This window comes from Mustelus asterias, chromosome 18 (genome assembly GCF_964213995.1).
Source record: "Mustelus asterias chromosome 18, sMusAst1.hap1.1, whole genome shotgun sequence".
Classification (NCBI taxonomy): Eukaryota; Metazoa; Chordata; class Chondrichthyes; order Carcharhiniformes; family Triakidae; genus Mustelus; species Mustelus asterias.
Genome location: NC_135818.1, coordinates 37,694,922 through 37,718,082, shown reverse-complemented (window position 1 = coordinate 37,718,082; position 23,161 = coordinate 37,694,922). Strand labels below are relative to the sequence as shown.

Below are 23,161 nucleotides of genomic sequence, written 5' to 3'. Positions count from 1 at the left end.
AGGGTGCACCTATATCCACTGGAGTTTAGAAGAATGAGAGGTGATCTGATTGAAACATATAAGAGCCTAACAGGACTTGTTAGGAGGATGTTTCCTCATGTGGGGGTAACCAGAACTAGGAGACACAGTTGAAGAATAAGATGGAGATGAGGAGAACTTTTTTCTCTTAAGAGGGTTGTTAGTCTGTGGAATTCTCTTCCCCAGAAAGCAATGGAAGTTGTGTCATTGAGTTTATTCAAGGCTGAATCAATAGATTAATAGACAAGGGAGTCAAAGGTTATGGGGATCAGTAAAGAAAGCGGAATTGAGACCACAACAGACGAGCCATGATTTTATCAAATGAACCACTTCATATATCCTGGTAGTAAATTTCATTTGCCACCTGTCAACCAGTTCCACTAGCCTGTCCACCTTCTCTACTCTCCTCACAGTTCATAATACTTCCAAGTTTTGTGTCATCTGCTAATATGAAATTGTGCCCTAACAGTCATTAACATATATCATGGAAAACAAGTGGTCTTCGTACCAACCCTTGGGGAACCGCATTGTGTGCTTCCTCTAGTGTTCACCACAACTTTGTTTGCTGTCACTCAGCCAACCTTGTATTTATGCTTTCACTTTTATTCCACGGGTTTCAATTTTTCTGGCAAGTTTATTATTATGGCACTTTATCAAACCTCTTTTGGAAGTCCATATAGACCACATTACCCTCATCCACTATCTCTGTTACTTTATCAAAACACTCATTCAAATTAGTTAAACATGATTTGCCTTTAATAAATTTGTGCAGACTTTTCTGAATTAACTTGAACCTATCCAAATTAATAGTGTTATAGATTATCATTTCCAAAAGCTTTCCTGCTGCTGAGGTCAAACTGATTGGCCTCTAGTTGCCTGGTTTATCCTTACACCCTTTTTTGAACAAGGTGTAGTGCTTGTAGTTCTCCATCCTTCTGCCTATCCCCATAACTAAGATAAATTGGAAGATTATGGCCAGAACCATTGCAGCTTTCACCCTTATTTCCCTTAACGTCATCGGATGCATGTAATCTGGTACTGGTGACTTATCACAGTACAGCCAACATTTCTAATATCTTCTATTTATCCACTTTAACCCATCCGGTATCTCAACCGCTTCCTCTTTCACTCTAACTTGGAAGCGTCTTCTTCCTTGCTAAAGACAGATAATAAAGTATTCATTTAGTACTTTAACCATGCTCCTTTCTGTCTCCTTGTATAGATCCCCCTTTTGGTCCTTAATTGGTTCCATTCATCCTCTTATGATCATTTTACCATTTATATAGTTATGTGTAGAATAGATTTTAATTCATTTAGATCTGTTGTCGCCCCACTGAAATTGTCCTTCTTCAAATTTAGTAAATTTGTTTTAGATTTCTCCTTGTCCTTTTTCATGGTTAAACTAAGCCCTGACTCAAATTTTCTGGTTAGCATCAGAGAGAGTGTGTCTGATGCAGACTGTGATTTAATCCACTCACTATTTTACACAGGAGATTTTAGCTTCTTCTGATGCTGGCCCCAGCAGGGATGAACACAGTTCGGTCATTTAGCGAGTGCAATTCTAGCGTAGCTATTTTCTTGTTATGAACTGAAGACACACCCTTCAAGGTCTGCATTAATTTCATTGACTTACAGCATTTTAAATGGAGCTGTCAACCCATCACTGAGCAACCTCTCCCCACTAACGATGCTCATTCTCCTTATCTTCTCAACAATTTTCAAACCCCTCTCTCACCCCTCCCTCACTCCTTGACAGTGTTCACGCCACACCCCTCAACAGTGCTCACACCTCTCCCTCACCCTCAGCAGTATTCACCCCTTCCCAAGCCCCCTGACGATGCTCTGTCCAACCTAGCCCCATCCCATGAAAATGCTCATCTCGATTCCCATGAAGGGCGGGACGGGAAAATTCCGCAATCATAGGTTGCTAGCTTTTCTTAGCTCAAAGCAAATATATTCTGTCACTGCCTCCTACAGGACATCCTCCCACTCCAGCTCTGTGATATTTTCATGAATTATTACAGCCAACCCTCCTCCTTTCTCTCCTGTACAGAACTTAACCTTTGTAGCTGATTAATACAATATGCCTTATACAGTATAAAGTTCCTATTGCTATAAAAAACACAACATTAGATTTAACATAATGGGAAATCTATTTGTGCATATGTTTGTGTGTGAATCTCTATTGAAAGATATGGAACACGCTACCTAAGAGAGGCAGGTACTCTCTCAATATTTAAGAAGCATCTGGACGAGCGCTTAAATTGCCAAGACATAATAGGCTATGGACAAGTGCTAGTAAATGAGATTAGTTTATATTTCATGGTCATCATAGACATGGTGGGGTGAAGGGTTTGTTTCTGTGCTGCATGACTCTATTGGATGTGTTAGATTCATAGGTGTGGACCTCCATAGGATGTGTTAGATTCAAAGGTGTGGACCTTTTTAACATACATAAATCCATTATTTTTTGATGGAATTACTTATTAAATTTGATTGCTTTAATGATTCATTTCTAATGACTATGCATTTCATTAGTCAAAATATAATTAATAACAGTTCCATTTGAATAATAATTTAATTGCTTTTGATTCAGGCTATTAGATTAGAACCACTTTTGATTGATGCCTATTGGCAGAGACATTTCATTTACCTTCTTCAGTTGAATACATCTGATGCACTAGATGATCTAAATTTTGTGCTAAAACACAATAAAAATCATGCAGGTATAGTAATTATTTATTTCCTATTTTTCAGATTTAATCCGAATTATGCTATTCAATCATGTGTCCAATATTTAGATATGAAATAATGTAGGATTTATAATTATAGATAAATATACATAATGCCTCGAGCATAATGGTTAGATTCAAATAAATATTATCCATTAAAATGTGAATAATATGAAAGAAATAATCTTAAGCATGATGTAGTTTCGTAAAATTGTAATTGTTCATTCGAATTTTCTATTTTCATTTTGCATTTCCCATCATTGAAATGAACTTTTGTTTCTTATGTATGACAATTTAAAAATGAACCGAGTGTACATAAAGTTATTTACTATGCTATCCACTTCTTTCCACTGTTAGATGCTTACACTTCAAAGGGAGACATTTACAGAAACAGAGGGGACATTACATTAGCAATCATCAATTATTCTCAGGGACTCAAGTGCAGACCTGACGATGATGTCCATTTTAAGAGAGCTGAGATGTATGAAAAAAACAATGATTTGCTCATGGCGATGGAAGATTATCTAATGGTAAATTTACTTGCTTTTGATGTTATTTCATAGGTAGAAGTTTGTTTTCTTTCAGCAAGTGGGTATGAGCATGATCACATAAATTTGTTAATTTTAATTTAGATCCAAATTTTCTCGTTATTTCTCCTGTGATTTTTGATCAGTGTCATAAAATCAACAGAATTCAATGACGAGCAGTTTCAAAATGCTTTCACTTTATGATCGTCAGAACAAATAAAGATCTGGTGAAAAAAAGCAGCAGGTTGGATACGAATCTGAAAGCAAAGAGTGGGGGTGGGAATTCCCGGCTGCGGTCGCTCCAAAACTGGAAAATCCTGCCTGAGGTCAATGGACATTTCCATGGGTGCCCCTTGCCGGCGGCGGGCGGAATGGGAAAATTCATCCTTAGGGGTTCAAATCAGTAAGAATCATAGAATCACTACAGTGCAGAAGGAGGCCATTCAGCCCATCAAGTCCGCACCAACTCTCTGACAGAGTATTTTATCTAGGCCCACACCCCCGCCCCATCCCTGTAATCCCACGCACTTACCTTGTTCATCCCCTCATCCCATCTTGGGAAACTAAGGAGCAATTTATCCTGGCCAATCCAGCTAACCTGCACACCTTTGGACTGTGGGAGGAAACTGGTGCACCCTGAAGAAACTCACGCAGACACTGGAGGAATGTGCAAACTCCACACAGACAGTCACCCAAAGCTGGAATCGAACCCGGATCCCCGGCGTTGTGAGGCGGCAGTGCTAACCACTGTGACACCATGTCTCCCCATTACAGGTGATAAGCGCGGGGTGAGGGTTGCAAAGTCCACCACAACTATGGAAGCCAGTATTATTGGAGGAAGTTGAAGAACTATAGGAGGAAGCACTACCTTCACACCTTGAGATTCAAAGTGTACATTTGGCACACAGACACTGTGAGAGGGAGTGCCAAATTCTGTTTGGAAATAAAAGCACCACCATCTTGAGGTGTCACAGTAACGGTGCTGGCTCAAAACAAAAGTAGCAGTGAATTTGATGGGGAGGGGTCCGAGGCAGCATGGGAGGAGTGCACGGCTGGGCAAAGGGATCGCTTCTGGAGGCCCCCTCCAACTTGTTGGTGCTGCAAGAGTGAACACGCATTAATTTAGTAGAAAGGAGGAAGGCCTCCTTTGGAAGAATGCTACTGAAAGGCAATGCCTTTATTAGAACTGTTCAAGCAACACTCAGAACTCAGTGGCTTCAGGTCACAGTTGCCTTATCTCCAGAGTTACACATAAGAATGTAGACTTTGCAAATGCAGGCAATCATGAAGGAAGCATCATATATGACATTCTATCAATGAAAGCCTGCCATGAGTTCATCAGAATTGGAATTCATAACAGGCCATAGGGCACTCACTCATTGAGAAATGGTGAAAGAAAAATTGGATCCAGGGCTCAGTTCTCCCTTTGTCAGAGTCCAAATCCAATGGAGGAGGCAAGGAGGGAGAGGTAACGCCGAGTGCAGCTCCAACAAGCCTGAGGGGCATGGTCAAGGGGAGCCAGAGCATGGGCCAGGGTCAGGAGGAGATATCTGGACAACGGAGATGACTCACAAGATCTACGGTTTATCGTCAAAGAGCCTCTTATTTACAAATGACTGCCTTTGACTTTGAGGTGATTGGAGTGCTCAATTTCTTTACCTCTGGGTTACTCCAGGGATCAACAGAAGGCCTGAGTGGCATCTCTCAGTCCGCAACACATCAATGCATAAAGGAGGTCACTTTTGCCCTTTGCAGGAATGCCCAGTATGTCTGCAGGGATGGTTGCTTCAGGGTAAGGGGTACCCACTGAAATGCTGGCTGATGGCATTGGTGCGTCACCTTCAGTGTCATTCTGAGGAGAGGTACAACACTGCTCACTGCTCCATACGCTTCTTTACAGAGCAGACCATAGGGCTTCTGAAGATGCACTTCAGATGCTTGGACCACTCAAGTGGCTCACTACAATATACTCCCGAAAGGGTGTTTCCTGCATCATTGCAGTGTGTTGCACCCTTCACAATCTGGCAATGCAAAGAGGTGTTCCTTTGCCAGAGGATCAACTAGAGGAGAGCTCATTGAAGGCTTAAGATCTGGAGTCCCAGGAACCTCAAGAGGCTGCTGAGGGTCAGAATGAGCACAATGACTTTGTGGAGGAAGGAGGATGTGGGAGATATGCCTATGACATTTTAGTTATTGACAGATTCCAGAAAGAATAATGTTAAATTAGGGCATATGAACACATCACTCTATACCATGCATAAAAGAAAATAGTTGTGGTTGTTGGAGCCCATTCATCTCAGCCGAAGAATATCACTGCAGGGGTTCCTCATGGTAGTGTCCAATGTCCAAACATCTTCAGCTGCTTTTATCATCTGGCTGATGATTGGACAGTGTTCAATATCATTCATGACTCTTCCGATACTGAAGCAATTTGTGTCTGCATGCAGCAAGTTCAGATATCCCTCTCATTAGGCTCTGAATTGATCATTATTGGCTAACCAACATTTCTGGGCAGGGTGCTGCTGCCATTGTTTCCCTGCCTCCGGCAAGATCTCCTGGATCTGGAAATGCATCAACCTGCCACCCCTACCTCACAATCTCCAAGTTTTCAAGTAGTCATATCTTGCTGGACAACATTCTGGCTTGGGCTAGAACGAGTGTGAAAACAGGAGAAATTTGCACCGTTTTTTGGGTCACTTAAAAATCGAATCTTACCTGACTTAGTCAAAAAAATCTTGCCAAGCTTGGAATCCGCCAGCAAGGGTAGTGGGCGGGGCCTAAATCACCTGAAAGCCGGCTGTTAGCTGCAGCGCCATTGTGCATGTGCAGATTTCTGTCACTGTCTCTCCTCGCCTTCCTGACCGATCACCGCCCACCCAGTTACTGCAGGGCACTGCGGCCGATTGCCACCCTTTTGTCCAGACTGATGACCACCTCCCCTCCCCTACCCCCCGGCCCAGACCGATCGCAGCTGAAACCACCAACCCTCCCCTCCCACCGATCATTTTTGCAGAGTGGCAGCGGTTCCCTCACCTCCCCCTTCACTGATTGCTGTTGCAGAATGCACAGCGGCTCTCCCCCCTTACACTGAATGGCCTGCACCCAGCCTGGCCCCGCCCCCTTCTTTGGACCACATGTGGTCCTCGCTGGAGAGAACCTCCACCAGCGAGGCCATAGAGGCAAGTGAGCCCGGACGATTCCGTCCCGGGCCCACTTGTAATATACTTGTAAATTGTAATGCTATTTTAAATAGCATTTAAATATTACAATCAGCCTCGTGCCCTTTTTGGGTGCGAGGCTGATCTTGCTGATATCCGGTGTTGCTATGATCATGAGAGATGAGAAATCAGGTGTGAACCTGATTTCTTAGCTCTCATGCAATCTTACTGGCTCACCCCACCCATTGGCCAGCGGGGCACAATGGTAAGACCCCCCCCCCTCCCCCCCTCCCCCTGTTGAGGTTTTGAAGGTAAAACTTTGCTACCTTGTTCAAGCAGGATGCCCATGAGTGCATTGCATGAGTTTTCCAGGACCAGGATTTAGATTAAGGTTTAAGTTCAATCTTAAACTTAAGGTTTAATGTAGGCTTACATTAACACAGCAATGAAGTTACTATGAAAATCCCCTAGTCGCCACACTCGGGTGTCTGTTCAGGTACACTGAGGGAGAATTTAGCATGGCCAATGCACCTAACCAGCATGTTTTTTGGACTGTGGGAGGAAAGCGGAGTACCTGGAGGAAACCGATGCCGACATAGGGAGAACGTGCAGACTCTGCACCGATAGTGACCCAAGCTGGGAATTGAACATGGGTCCCTGGCACTGTGAAGCAGCAGTGCTAACTACTGTGCCACCGTGCCACTTGAGTGTACTTTTCTGATGAAGTCAGTCCGAAAGATCAGGTGCTTGGCTTTGCTGTTTTGGTTGGCTTCTCACTGGTACATGGAGTCATCAACTGCTTGCATTTGTGATCAAGGCACGCCAGTTCACTCTGGAGACTCTTTGGTGGAAGAAAGAGAAGAAGGAACCTGAGGAGCAGAAGGAGGAGGAGTGCAGTGTGGTGGGGCACTAGCAATCACACACATAGCTGCAGGATGCTCAGGTTGGCCTGTTTCTGCCATGATTAGACTGAGGCCATCATCAGGCAGCAAATTTTAATTCATTTGGCTCCCACACCTCCCAGCACAAAGCAATCCCACAATCAACAATTCATCCCTTTCATAGATACCTATAACTTTTCTTTAACTCTTACTTTATCACAAAGCAATAAGTCAGCAACAAAAATGGACAATATGGAAAACTGAACCAAATATTTAAATATTATTATGCAGAAAAAAATACAGAAAATTCACAAATTAACACTGCTTTAAACAGTCATTTTGTTACTCTTCTTGTCTCGACTGTACCTCATGAAGGGACTTCTTATCTTCAGCAGAGGTAGAGGCAGGTTGCTCATATTTTTGCTCTGACTTATTTGATGCTCTGACCAAAATCCTCAGAGTTTTGAAGTCCATGAGAGTTAACTCTCAATTGCCCCACCTGTACCTGAGTAGGGAGAGACTTAGCCATCAGGGAAAGAGACAGCATGTGGGACATAGAGCCAGAGATCAGAGTGCTTTCAGCACCCTAATTCCATGTCTCATTTTTGTTCTCATGGCCCACACACTTTTCCTATTAGAAATGAGCTGTGAAGCACTACTCTGCACTTCAGTACAGCACTGAGGGGCCAAAGCTAAGTTTGTAGTATTTCTGCAGCATTCTGAGTGTGCAAGTCATGGATGAGAACCAGCATGCATTCAGTTGACTGCCTCGTCACATAATTCAATGCAGGTTGCCACTCTTCCTGTGGATGTGGACGGTGCAAAGGCCTGAAACATAATGGCATTCTGATTAAAGATGGACTCCTCCATTCTCTCACCAGTCATGCCGGTTAGAAAGGCTGATAGACCTCATATATTTTCTGCTGCTCCTTCAGAGCTGTTCTCTTCATTAACAACCAGTTATACTTTATCATGCCCTTAACACATGAAAATATCCTAAGGCACTTCTCAGGAACAATATCAGTGTAATTTGACACCAAGCCACATCAAATGATATTAGGGCAGGTGGCTATCAAGCTCGGTCAGAAGGAGTATCTTAAAGAAGGCAATGAGGTAGACAGGAGGAGAGGCTGAGGGAGAGTATTCCAGAGTTTCAGACCATGGGAGCTGAAGACAAGGCTACCAATGGTGGAGCAATTAAAATCGGGATGCTCAAGAGGCTAGAATTGGTTGAGCACAGATATCTTGGAGGTTATTGAGGCTGAGGAGAGTACAATGATAGGGAGGGTCAAGGCCATGGAGTGATTTGAAAACAAGAATGAGAAATTTAAAATTGAGAGCCTGTGTAGGCCAGCAAGCACAGGATTGATGGGTAAACAGGACTTGATGCAACTACAGAAACAGCCATCAGAGTTTTGGATGAGAGAACAAGGTGGGAGATCAGCCAGACTGCATTAGAATTGTCAGATCTAGGGATAAAAAAGGTTTGGATGAGGGTTTCAGTAGTATGACCTGAAGCAGCGCCATGGCTGAAATGGGCATGTCATGGACATGGAGATGGAGTCTTAAGAATGGTGCAGGCATGTGGTCCGAAGCTCAGTTTGGGTTAAAAATGTTGACAAATTTGCAAATAATTTCATTCAGCCTCAGACCATTGGCAGGGAGAGGAATGAAGCTGGTATGGACTGAAGACATTGGCTTCAGTATTCCCAATAATTCACTGGAGGAGATTTATAACTTTGGTAATAAATTATTTACTGATGAAAACTGTATGAATTCATATTATTTGTTAAAATTATTTCTAACTCCTCAACTTGTGCTGTACTCATGTTTATACATTTCTCAGTCAAGATTCTGCAGAAGAGTCAAACGAAATCTGAATGAAAATTGGACAGTACACATAAGGGCAGCACGGTGGCACATTAGTTAGCACTGCTGCCTCACAGCACCAGGACCCAGGTTCAATTCTGGCCTTGGGTCACTGTCTGTGTGGAGTTTGCACATTCTTCCTATGTCTGCGTGGGTTTTGTCCCAGTGCTCCGGTTTCCTCCCACAGTCGAAGATGTTAAGGGTTAGGTTGATTGGCCATGCTAAATTGCTCCTTCGTGTCAGGGGGATTAGAAGGGTGAATACATGGGGTTACGGGGACAGAGGCTGGGTGGGATTGTTGTCGGTGCAGGCTCGATGGGCCAAATGGCCTCCTTATGTACTGTAGGGATTCTATGATAATGAAGATAATTTTTCAACATTGCCATTCCAGCAAAAAAGCATCATTGCGAGATGATTGGGAATTTCACTGTATGTTATATATGATTTGGTGATCAGTAATTCAGATGGTCACAAAGTCACATGCAATATGTTTTCTGTCAGTGAGACTCCCCACTAACTTTACAAAGTTAGAAACATATGCTGATCTATATTACCCAATGCAATTCAGACATGGAATCATGCAAGTTATATTAGAAAGTAAATTAATGCAGATGCAGTTTTGAAAACAGAACAATGTTTGCAGAACGGGCTGAGGGTGCAAGATTATTTTGAAAAGTATGCTCCTAAATGTATCACTTCTTGAGAAGCTGTGTTTATTCATAGCAGTTAATATTATGAATGTAATATACTTTGCTATTAACTTATTAGCTTAATTTTATCTTTTCTTTAAACAATCAATTGATCAAAATGTGGTAAATGCAGGAATACTACAGTTACAGTGAGCATGATATGGTCTTTTATATACTTTATTTTAGGCTTTTACATTAAACCCAAAAAGAACAGATGCTATGATGAAACGTGGTTTATATTATTTTGAGAATTCCAACTGGCATTTAGCAATTCAAGATCTTACAACACTGATCAAATGGGATCCAATTAATGCTAAGGCAAGGTAAGCTACCTAGAAACTACCATTGCAATTGATTTCTACCTGGGTTCATCCAATGATTCACTGTATCTCGCTCTGTACTGGCACATGGTGCCAGTACAGAGCGAGACTGCGAATAGTTGGGAACCTGTCTCGGGGGCAGGGAATTCATATGGTGTTCGTGGAAGTGGAAATGAATAGGGTTGGGAAGCATTTTCCGATCAGGGCCAGTGTGATCTCCTGGACTCGTTTCGATCGCCTCAGGGGGTCGGAGAGGAATTTCCCAGATTTTTTTCCCCCATATTGGCCCTGGGGTTTTCACTCTGGGTTTTTGCCTCTCCCTGGAGATCACATGGTCTGGAATGGGGGGGTAGGGGTGAGTTAATAGGTTGTGATGAACAAAGCATCGTAGCTGTGAGGGACAGCTCGGGGATAGGATATTAGTATGTAGATAGGGTGGAAAATTGGGCGGGGATCCTGGATTCAGGATTCAATCCTGGACCGGGGAGTGGCGCGGGCTTGGAGGGCCGAAGGGCCTGTTCCTGTGCTGTATTGTTCTTTGTTCTTTGTTTGTTCTTTGTAACTTAGATTGAAGATTGCAGAAAATCCAGAATTCTGTCATGATAGTGTTAAAGCTTTTTCCCCAGTGATTGATTGGGAACTCCTTGTGGAAATGCAGTGGCCAATGTTAGAAACAATATATGAGCTTTTCTTTTTACCTTCTAACTTAGGTGCAAATCAGCCCTACAGTGAAGGAGGAGAATGAATGATTTCATCGAAAGTTTATTTATTGGTCACAAGTAGGTTTACGTTCACACTGCAATGAAGTTACTGTGAAAACATCCTAGTTGCCACACTCTGAGGCCTGTTCGGGTACACTGAGGGAGAATTTAGCATGGCCAATTCACTTAACCTGCACATCTTTGGACTGTGGGAGGTAACCGGAGCACCCGGAGGAAACCCATGCAGACACAGGGAGAACGTGTAAACTCCACACATACAGTGACCCAAGCCGGGAATCGAACCCCGGTCCCTGGCGCTGTGAGGCAGCAGTGCTAACCACTGTGCCACCGTGCCGCTCCAGCACCACCAGCATAAGTGAACCTTCTTCTCACTCCAAACTCACAATCTCAGAAGGGCATCAAATATTCTAAATTTTACAGTCCACAGGGATGTTACACACTACCAGCAGAAGGGACATCAGCACTGCTTGTCTGACAGCCACTTTAACGTTACCATCTCCTGTAACATCCTGCACAAATGGCATCTTCATCTGTTACCAGGGAGGACTCAGCACAAAGCAGGCATGCATGCTCTGATCTGTTCTTTCATTCATGATGCTCACATTCAATCCACCTGTCAACACCAGGGCACGATCTTCCACGATACGAGGGAGTGATCCCTGACCAAAGGGGGAATGCTGGAATTGAGGGCACTCACTCCATATGAGGGTCAGGCGGCAGAGCTGCATGATGAGGACCGAGATTGTTCCTGCACAGAAGATCAGATTGGCTCCATCCAATAAGCATGTGAGGGTTCATGCAGTAGACATTGGCTTTATGCAGACAATGACTGTGAGTGAATCCGTCAATTGGAGAGATGCCACTGTCTGGATTTAGTTTCAGCTTCAGATGGTCAGGTGATAACCAGTGACTAATGATTTTCCTTCTTGAGCCGCTTTGCATGTGGCTATGAGTTCATTGATGTGTTTGCAGTGGCATTCCAGCCACTTGAAGGCTGCCAAGGCCAGTGAAATGTTGGTGCAATGCTGGAAAGGACTGCGCCATGTCTACTTGCTTCAGATTGAATGCAGTGGAATGCTCATACCATTACAGAAAGGCCATATGCTCCATTGGGTGCCTAGCCTTCCAAGAATGAGGCCATTGTCATGCATGAATGTGAATATTCATTTTGACATTAGTAACCTTCATTGAGATATTGAGGATAACATTGAAGGTCTTAATGTCTGCCCTGCATTGAAGGGACAGGAGCAATGCTTTTAGAATCATAGAATTCCTATCGTGCAGAGTCACAATCCACCGATCCTGCACATCTTTGGAATGTGGGAGGAAACTGGAGCACCCAGAGGAAACACATTCAGACATGGGGAGAACGTGCAAACTCCACTCAGTCAGTCATCCAAGGTTGGAATCGAATCTGGGTCGCTTCTGCTGTGCCACCATGCTGCTTTTATTCGCCTTGGAACCTTGTTGGTATGAGGATCTCATCAGCATATCTTCTGCGTCATGCCCATGCAATGACACCTTCCTGTGGGTTGTCAGAATCCTTGTTCTCTTTGAATTCATCCCATTCCATGCCCCCTTGTCCAAGGAGATGTGTACTTCCTCTATGCCTTCTGAGGCAAATCATTCCTCCTTTGCTGCGCAAGGTTGTATTGGGTAAAGCAAACCACATTGATAAGGGATATCCTCTGTAGAGATTACTGGAGAGCCCCACCTGATCAGTCCAAACACATGTTTAACAAGCTAATGCACTGCTCTATTAAGGACCAAGTTGCAGAATGTGCTGCATTGTACCTCTCCTCAGATACTCTCTGTGGCCAAATGACTTCAATAGCCATGTCTTTTGGGAATACTCCTTATCACTGAACAAGCAACCCCAAAGGCACAGAAGGCCCTTGAAGATGTGTGGCACCTGAAAGTGACTCACGATGTAGGATTTGTGCAAAGTCCCAGGATACTTTGCACAAACATACATTATCTGCTTTGGATGATCATAGATCAGTTGCATTTTGAGAGATTGAAATCTTTTTCTGTTAATAACTCTTACTGGTTGCTGCCAGGGAGCACTTAAGGCAACATGTGTGCAATCAATTGTGCCCTGCACTTTCAAGAAGCTAGAAATTGCTGTGAGTCCCACAGCTCTGGCAATCTGGCTTGCTTCCTCCATGGTGAGCTGCACAATTGAGAAGGACATCGGTCACCTCCCTTATGCATTCATGAGTGGATGACTGTGAGATTCCACAGAGGTCCCCAGTAAAGCCCTACAATGATCTACTGGCCAAAAGGTTGCATGTGGCAGTTACCTTCAGAGCCTCCCAGTCCATGCAAATTGAATTGATGGTTAGGGCCTGTTTACTTTAACAGAAACTAGGGGCCAGTTATTAGGGGCAAAAGTTTAAAGTAATTGGCAGAAAGAATAGAGGGGCGATGAAGAACATCTTTTTCACCCACCAGAGGGTTCTGGGTGTCTGGCTGTCACTGCCTGAAAGGGTAGCAGAGCAGAAACCCTCAATTTATATAAAAGGTTATGTGCCTCAAGTATCATAATCTGCAGGGCTTTGGACTAAATGCTGGAAAGTGGGATTAGGCTGGGTAACTCAGTTTTCAGCCAGTGCAAAGATAGTGTGCCAAGTGGCCTCTTTTTGTGGCATAAACTTGCTCTGATCCTCTATGACCCACCATATCCTTTGACAAGCGAAGGCATCTGCAGCATTGTCTTTCTCATCTCCATGAACGGTTGCACCAAACTCGTCCGTGGATTTTGTCCCTGCTTGTCAACATCTGGGTCTTCTTGGGACTCCGCTGGCTCTTGTCCCTCAAGGCGACGCTCTTCCCTGAGCTGTACCAGATGGCGACAGGTCCTTCTCACTTGCACAAAACCTGCTTCCATGTCAAAGGTTGTCACACTTCCTACCCCCCTGTTGGAAAGAAGAAAGCTTAACTGATAAAGTTATTTTTACAACAGTTTTAAATACAAGTTCTTACTGAGATAAACACTTAGGCCAGGTGTTTCTGCTCCCATTCTTGTCGGACGGGTTCAGCAACGGAAGTGGAAAATATTGCGACAATTGCAAGAATGTGTTTTACAACGGCGTAAATGTGTAATGCAATATTCCCCTCCTCCATCTTAAAGGGGCTTGTTTCCCAACATCTAATTGTGGGAAAATCATTGAATACATCACCATATCATTAACAACTCCTGACACCCAAATCATACCTCACCCTCCCCCCTCCCTCTCCCCACCAGTCAGAAAATCCATTCCCACTGGTGTGACGACAGAAAGACGTGAATCATGATTGGTCCCCCAAGGTATGTAGCTAGCAAGTAGACCTTTCAGATGAGTGCAGAATTCAGGGAGGAGAGGGTCATGCCTGGACACTGCCTCTGGGACAGTGCCTGGACAGTGCTGAGGCATCGACAAGGAGAAGTACCATTGGGTTGGGGGGGGGCGGTGGATTGCTGGGGGAATTGCTTTGCTCTCTGTGCGCTGGGACGGGCCCGATTGTCGAAAGCTTTTTTTTCAAAAACCCAGACTATATGCTGGAGAAAGCCGCAATTGCTGTTGGCGGCCTCAACACCGCTTTTCTTGCCCGCCATTGGCTTTGCCAATTTTGCTCTCCTCCCGTCACCCTTTAACAACTAGCATATTACATGTTATATTTGGGGAGGTAATGGCACTGTGGGGACCTGGGCTCAAATCCTACCACTGCGGCTGGTGGAATTGAAGTTCAATTAATAAATCTAGAATTAAAAGCTAATCACATTATAATAGCTGCGAAACCATTGTCGATCATCATAAACAAATCCATATCATTCACTAATGCTCTTTAGGGAAGGAAATCTTGTGTCCTTACCTGCAATGGCTTACATGTGACTCCAGACTCTCAGCAATGTGGTTGACTCTTAAGTGCCCTCTGAAATGGCCTGGCAAGCCTCTCAGTTGTATCAAACTGCTACAAAGTCTAAGGAAATGAAACCAGATGCACTGGAAAGAACAACACACCCAGCCCTTTCGACTCTGCGAAGTTTGAAGGCAAGTAATGGAGGTATGGGGATGGTCTTCATCGATGACATGTTGAAGGCTCTGGAGAAGATGTCGTAGCTTCTCCGCTCTGGAGAAGTACTGGATGATGAAGGGTACTCTGTCCGCCGTGTCCCGTGTTTGTCTTCTGAGGAGGTCTGTGCAGTTTTTCACTGTGGCGCGTCGGAACTGTCGATCGATGAGTTGAGCACCATATCCTGTTCTTACGAGGGCGTCTTTCAGCGTCTGTAGGTGCCTGTTGCGATCCTCCTCATCTGGGCAGATCCTATGTATACAGAGGGCTTGTCTGTAGGGGATCCAGTCGGGATCTTGGGTTCATGTCACACGTACAGATGTCACACAACACATGTCTGTATTGAGGAGGGGGGCCAGCGATGTCTGTATTGAGGAGGGGGGCCAGCGATGTCTGTATTGAGGAGGGGGGCCAGCGATGTCTGTATGGGGGAGGGGGGCCAGCGATATCTCTATGGGGGGGGGAACAGCAATGTTTGTGTGGGGAAGGGGGGCCAGTGATTTCTGTTGGGGGGGGTTGTGGGGGCCAGCGATGAGGCCAGTGATGTCTGTGGGGGGGTTGTGGGGGCCAGCAATGAGGCCAGCGATATCTGTGGGGTTTGGATGGCAGTGATCTGGATGCTGGGCGGTCTTTTTAGAAATCTCCCAGCGATGTGCGCACGTGCGAGTTCCCGCTCATCCCGCTGATTTCAGGCTCTTTGGCTCGAATAGGCCCCGCCCCTTGAGCTTTGATATTCACGATTGTGACCTCTGCATTGTGCAGAGTAGGGAGATTTGGGTTTGAAGTTGCACTGAAAAAACAGTTGTGACCTCGACCAGTTTCCCCACCAGTTCAGCACTTTTGGGAGCATTGCCCCCATTATTTCTACTCACCTTTTGGTCTCCAATCCCCATTCACACCTCTTTAGAAAGGCTTTCAAAATGGTGCTGCCTCCATGAAAATTGCAGAATTTCTGAAATGGCCCCCAACCATGTCACAATCTTTTGCCTCCCACCTGTCATCCCTCTCCTGGCGGGAGGTCATAAAATTCTGTCCATTGAGTGTAAAAACAAGAAAATTGTGCTTTTTTTTCTCTACAATGTTTGTTGGGCCTTGGCTGAAATATTACATTCAGTTTTCTGTACCGCATTTTAGGATATATGTCAAGGCTTTGGAGTGGGCGCAGAAGAGATTTACTGGGATAGTACCACAGATGAGTTATGTAGAGAGACTGGAGAAGCTGGAAATATTCTCCTTAGATCAGATCAAAAAAGTTAAGAAGCAATTTAGAGGTGCTCAAAATCATGAATGGTTCATAAGAAGTAAATAAGGAGAAACTAATTTGAGTCTCAGAAGAATCTGCTAACAAAACTGTACTTGAAGAGTATTTTTAACAACCTCAGGACATCCCAAAGTAACTTAAAACCAATGAAATACTTTAAAGTATATTCACTGTTGTAATGAAAGAAACACGGTAGCCAATTGGCACAGGATAAGCTCCCATAAGCAGCAATGTGATAATGACCTGCTGATCTATTTTTCTGATGTTGATTGAGGAATAAATATTAGGCAGGAGCAAGGATAACTCCTCTGCTCTTCTTCCAAGTAGCACCATGGAATCTTTTACACCCACCTATGAGGGCAGATAAGGGCCACTGTTTAACATCTCATTTGAATGGCAGCACCTCCAACAGTGCAGTTCTTCCTTGGTAATGCTCTGAAATGACAACTTAGATTTTTGTGCTCAAGTCTCTGGAGTAGACTTGAACCCTCTCGTCTTTTGACTCAAGTGAAAATGCTACCAACTGAGCCACGGCTGATGCTAACAAGTACAATGTTTATAATGATTGATAAAAGATTCAGAAATGATATGAAGAAGAAAATAATGAATGCAGTGATTTGTTGTGATCTGGAATGCATTTCCTAAACAGGTGATGAAAGCAGATGCATAGTAGCTTTCCAAACAGAATTGGATAAATACTTGACATGAAAAAATATACAGGGCTTTGGGGAAAGAGCAATTGTGTGGGACAAATTGGACAGCTTTATCAAAGGATAGGCACAAACATGATGGACAAATGGCCTCCATGTCTCACTTTATGATTCCAGTTTGATATTTCTGCAATTTTTCCATATTAGGAATTATCGTGGACAAGCATATGCAAAGCAAGCGATGTACAAGGAAGCTATTGAGGATCTGTCTGCTGCTGTTCATTTGGATCCCAACAACTGGGTGGCTTTCTATCATAGAGGGTGTCTTCTGCGAAAGGTTTACCCACAAAAAGCATTACAGGACTTTAGTGTTTCAGGTATAATGCAAGATTAATATAGTAGTTGGTGATTATACAAATGTTAAAAGAAGTGGAATTGTCCACCAAGCCATGCCCGAAACTAAAAATGTTATCAATTTTAAATTTTATTGATACTGATTGCTGTAAAATAGGCTGTAGCTTTCTGCAGTTAAATCAATGGTTGTTAAGAGAACTGCCAATCTTGATAGATATTTGTGTCCTAAGTATTTTAGGGACACACACTGGCAACTATATCAGAATCATGCCTGCCAGTGGTCTTTGCCACTGCCCTGCTGGTGTATGCAGGATTGGTACAAGGTCACCTGATTTAAATAATGCCAATGGACTCCTACGCTATTTGAGACTTACCTTGCGTGCCCGCCACTGTGTAGAGACTGGAAAGTACTGATCCAAATGCTGAGGGGGTGTAAAGGAGGTGAGGTAAACAGTTCCTTCTCAGAATAGTGATTTCCTCATGCCTTTGGCCTTTTTTATGAGGGGGCTAGAAATGTCAATTGAAAATGATTATGTAATGACCAACTTTAATTAATGCAGCCTGGATCCCAAGGTTGACATAGTAGCCTGCATTTTTCTTTTTATTGAACATATTGACTGCTGTTGTTCCTCTCAGCCTCTGAAAGGCTGTGGTTAGGGGGCTTTGGAATAGGCAGCTTCTGCTTTTTGTCCCAATTCCTTCGTACCAAAGGTTCCATTCATTATAAGGTTATTTCAACTAAATAGCTTGGGGAGACAACTGAGAACCAGGGCTCATGCTTACATTTTATGGAAGGGCAGATTGAGTTGGCTGCTGGGCAGTTTTTTCTTGGATAATAATGGATCTGTGGAAAAGATTGCCAACTGACCCTATGAATGCTAATTCTTTGAATTCCTTCAAGCGAAAGCTGAAATTATTTCTGGCTTGAATGAAGATCACCTCAGGCAGGAGTTTGGTATAATGTAATGTAAGGCAGAAACAATATGATCTCCAAAACTAATTTTGATCATCAAAGAGGGTTGGAGAAGAATTTTCAAGTTTAATCTCTTCCTAATTGGCCAACTTTGGGGCGGCATGGCGGCACTGCTGCCTCATAGCGCCAGGGACCTGGGTTCGATTCCCGGCTTGGACCAGAGTGTTGCGACTAGGGGATTTTCACAGAGGTTGCACATCCTCCACATGTCTGTGTGGGTTTCCTCCAGGTGCTCTGGTTTCCTCCCACAGTCCGATGCTGGTTAGGTGCATTGGCCACGCTAAATTCTCCCTCAGTGTACCCAAACAGGTGTCAGAATGTGGCGACTAGGGGATTTTCACAGTAACTTCATTGCAGTAACTTCATTGCAGTAAGCCTACTTGTGACACTAATAAATAAACTTTAAACTTAAGTTTGTGGCCCATTGGAGTTGTGCTGGGAATGTGCCAGAATGTTTGTGGAATTCCATCCCCTGATATTTAAAGGTTGTTTCAAGCATCTTATAACATAGTACATTTTAAGGTGTTAGGGTGCTGAACCAGAACTCCAAATACATTAGGACGCCAGATTAGACCCCAACAATTTTTCCATTTTGGCATGACTATGAGGATAGGATGATTCGCTCCAAGAGTAATTCCACTCACCAATTAGGGATCTTTTATAGTAAAACACACTTTTTAAATAACAGTTTAACTCTAACAAATGAAACAGTTTAACTATTAACAGTTGAACAATATTTAAAAATGAAAGGAAACCACCTTATTTCAAACTTAGAGCTGCTTCAGTTCCAATTAAGAAATATTCCTCTTACAGGCTCAAAAGCCACTTCAAATACGGTTAGCAACCATAAATATACTTGCTACATGTAGACAGTCTTGAAGCTTTCAGAGAGGGAGAATGAATTTCAGCAGCTTCTAGAAAATCCGTCTTCAAGCAATTCCCAGCCAGAACTGCTACAGACCTAGCTCCTCCCATTAACCACATCATCACGTGACCCTGCCTACCTAAACCCACGTTCCATTCCTTTAGCCAAAACCTCCAGGGGAATTCTCCGGAACATGTCTTTGAATTTTAGCCAATTGCAATGATTCAGACTGTGTCTCTGGCACTTTTAAACGCTGAGCTATCGCTGAAATTAACTCATCCTTCCTCACTCTTTCAGGTAAAGTCAACTTCAGCTTGTTCGCCAAATCCAAAAGCTTTGCTTTAACTATCCTTTGTAAACCGCTCCAAGTGACTGCTTCCACACCCAGGAAATCTTTAGCCACTGAAAGAGCCATTTTCCTTAAGGCACTTCCTATTTAAACTAACTGAATGCAACACCTGAAAGAAAGCACCAGTTCCTCACACCCAGTGTCTTTAAATCCAATATTCCAAAACTTAACAAGGAATTATACTGTTTAACCCTGGATGAGCCTCCAAATTTTGTTGGGGCACTTGACCAGAACCCCATTGGAAAATTCAATATACACCGTCCCAGGTGAGCTCCCAGGTCACTGAAGGCATGCCAATCTTAGAAACTCCTAATGACTCTGCAAACTTTGCTGTGGTCAGTGGCATAATTTAGGGTCAAATAAATCTCTGTACTGGTACTATTCACATTTTTCTCTATATATCTAAATACTTTATAGAATATTTGGAAATAAAATGTTCAATAAAAAGCTATAGTTTTCTCTCAATATAGTAGATAATACAAATTTATTGACAAGCTTTGTCTACTTTTCTTTACAGTGCTTATCAATAATGAGGTTGAGAATTTGGAATCATTTTTACATCGTGGGATTTTGTACACTGAACTCAACGAGTGGCATGCAGCAATATATGACTTTGAGAATGTTATCAAGCTTGACAGGTACACTGCCTGAATCTTTTAACATTGTTAGTTTGCATCAGGAAATAAAAGTGATAAAATATCAGGGGTGATTCTCCCATTAGCGCAGCGGCTGGGAGAATCATGTGGGGGTGATTCGCGGGATTCCTGCGAGCGTTCGCGCCCCGCTAGCGTCTCCCAGCACCGAATTTCCCGGCGTGGTCTGCTCCGTGCTGGAAATCGGTAGGAAGGCGGGGTTAGTATTTAAATGATATTTTACATATCATTAAAATCTATTCGTAGGCCTGGGACTGAAGTCTCCAGGCCCGGTAACCTCTCCCACCCAGCCAGAGTGTTTCACTCTAGCGGAGATTACTTTCTCCCCACTTTCGGAGAGGTAGCAGCTTGACCCCGCTGGAGAGAAGGGGGGCAATCGGGGCCTCCCCCAGGGGGTCGGGTGGTGGGGGGATGGCCCTGGGCATGGACACCCAGGCAGTGCCAGCTTGTGCCCGTATATATGCTCTCCCATATATAGGCGATACACCGGGCAGTGCCAAGGGGGTGGGGCCTTGGGGGCAGGGCCTAGGGGGCGATTGTTGGGGGTGGGGGCTCCCGCTGCCACACTGCATTGGGATCGATGGGGGCAGGAGGGAGGCCAGTGATTGGGGCGGGCTGGGGGGGGGGCGGGGGGTATGGGGGGTGGGGGGAGAGGGAGTCTGCCAGGGGTGGTCTGCCAGGCGGGATTGGCACTGTGGGGGGGAGGGGGGCTGGAAATCGGGTAGTCCGGGACGTGGGAGGGGGGGGCAGGAATGGTCGGGGGGTCCGCAATCGGTCCGTGGGGGCGTTGGCGGGCAGCACTGTGGGGGTCCCGGGCTGGTCAGCGATCGAGCTGGCCAGCAAACAGGAGGCTAACAGTTCGGGGCCACTGCACATGTGAAGAGACCCGCTGGTTTCAGCCTTCAGGTGGGAATAGGCCCTGCCCCATGAAATCTAATGATATTCACGCTGGTGGCGTCTGCAAAGCACAGTGTGGGAGATTGTTGTCTGAACTCCCATTGAAAAAACCTGCGTAAAATAACTCCTGTTTTCCCGCGAATTCAGCACTTAGAATGTTTTGGGGGAGCATTCCCGAAACACGCCCATTGTGTTTCATCAATAACAACCACTACCTAACACAAATTCGTACTGTTCATATCGATCATGGGGTTTGTATGAAGAGCCATGGTGCCAACATGGCAGCTATGTAAACACCATATACTCGTGAACCCTATTACCAAGTGAATGCTCTTTCCAGGTCATGTCTTCTTTTTCCATCTGATGTGTTTTTCAATTCAAAGGTGACCATGTTCATGACGGGGTGTATGGTAGTGTTCCGGTGGGTATATAGATGACTGCTAAGACCAATTTCCATCGGGAAGGTTCTGCTGAAAATAGGAAAGAAAAATACAGATGATTGATCTTTTAATGAGCTGTTAGCTTGGCAGTAGCTCTCCTTATGAATTATCACTGCCTCTGATATGCGCATGCCTCCGGAGGAGGCCACATCGTATTTTATTTGGTTGTGCTAGATCCAGCGATCCTGGGTGAGTTTCTCCCAGGACTCAAAGTCGATATCAAGACTCCTTCAGATGTCTTCAGAGTGTCCTTGTCACACTTCCTTTGACCGCAGTGAGAGCGGACCCCAGACTCAAGCGCTCCACAGAAGATTCACTTTGGTAAGTGGGTGTCAGGCATACAGGTGACATGGCCAGTGGGTCTTTTTCAATATGGTGTGAATGGTGGCATGTCAGCTTGGGTGAGCTCCTCAGTGCCTTATAAATTGTCCCATTGGTAAGATGCAGCATGGGTTCAAGAAGGGCAGGTGATGTTTGACTAATTTGGTGGAATTCTTTGAGAACATTACATGTGCAGTGGACAATGGGGAACCTGTGGATGTGGTGTATCTGGATTTCCAGAAGGCATTTGACAAGGTGCTGCACCAAAGACTGCTGCATAAGATAAAGGTGTACGGTGTTATGGGTAATGTATTAGCATGGATGGAGGATTGGTTACCTAACAGAAAGCAAAGAGTGGGGGTAAATGGGTATTTTTTTGGTTGGCGATCAGTGGCTAGTGGTGTGCCTCAGGGATCAGTGTTGGGACCGCAATTGTTTACAATTTACACAGATAATTTGGAGTTGGGGACCAAGTCTAGTGTGTCAAAATTCACAGGTGACACTAAGATGAGTGGCAGAGCAAAATGTGCAGAGGACACTGAAAGTCTGCAAAGGGATATTGATAGTCTAAGTGAGCGGGCGAGCGTCTGGCAGATGAAGTACAATGTTGGTAAATGTGAGATCATCCATTTTGGTAGAAATAACAGCAAAATGGACTGTTATTTAAATGGTAAAAAATTGCAGCATGCTGCTGTGCAGAGGGACCTGGGTGTCCTTGTGCAAGAATCACAAGGAATTGGTTTGCAGGTGCAGCAGGTAATTAAGAAGGCAAATGAATTTTGTTCTTCATTGCTAGAGGGATGGAGTTTAAAAACAGTGAGGTTATGTTGCAGCTGTATAAGGTGCTGGTGAGGCCACACCAGGAGTACTGTGTACAGTTTTGGTCTCCTTATTTGAGAAAGGATATACTGGCAGTGGAGGGAGTGCAGAGGAGATTCAGGAGGTTGATTCTGGAGTTGAGAGGGTTGCTTATGAGGAGAGACTGAGTAGACTGGAGCTATACTCATTGGAATTCAGAAGAATGATGGGAGATCTTATAGAAACATATAAGATTATGAAGGGAATAGATAAGATAGAAGCAGGGAAGTTGTTTCCACTGGCAAGTGAAACTAGAACTAGGAGGCATGGCCTCAAAATAAGGGGGAGCAGATTTAGGACTGAGCTGAGGAGGAGCTTCTTCACACAAAGGGTTGTGAATCTGTGGAATTCCCTGCCCAGTGAAGCAGTTGAGGCTACCTCATTGAATGTTTTTAAGGCAAGGATAGATAAATTTTTGAACAGCAAAGGAATTAAGGGCTATGGTGAGTGGGCGGGTAAGTGGAGCTGAGTCCACAAAAAGATCAGTCATGACCTTATTGAATGGCGGAGCAGGCTCGAGGGGCCAGCTGGCCTACTCCTGCTCCTAGTTCTTATGTTCTTATAGTTT

General features: G+C 44.3%; 1 protein-coding gene across 1 annotated transcript in view; it reads left to right on the top strand.

Moving 5' to 3' along the window:
* ttc6 (tetratricopeptide repeat domain 6) overlaps positions 1 to 23,161 on the top strand; it is a 217,118-nt gene that overhangs the window by 38,528 nt on the left and 155,429 nt on the right. Inside the window, exons 11-15 of the mRNA XM_078233109.1 lie at positions 2,615 to 2,744; positions 3,108 to 3,280; positions 10,061 to 10,197; positions 17,091 to 17,260; positions 19,942 to 20,062. Coding sequence (XP_078089235.1) covers positions 2,615 to 2,744; positions 3,108 to 3,280; positions 10,061 to 10,197; positions 17,091 to 17,260; positions 19,942 to 20,062 — 731 coding nt within the window. The remainder of the gene's footprint in view (positions 1 to 2,614; positions 2,745 to 3,107; positions 3,281 to 10,060; positions 10,198 to 17,090; positions 17,261 to 19,941; positions 20,063 to 23,161) is intronic.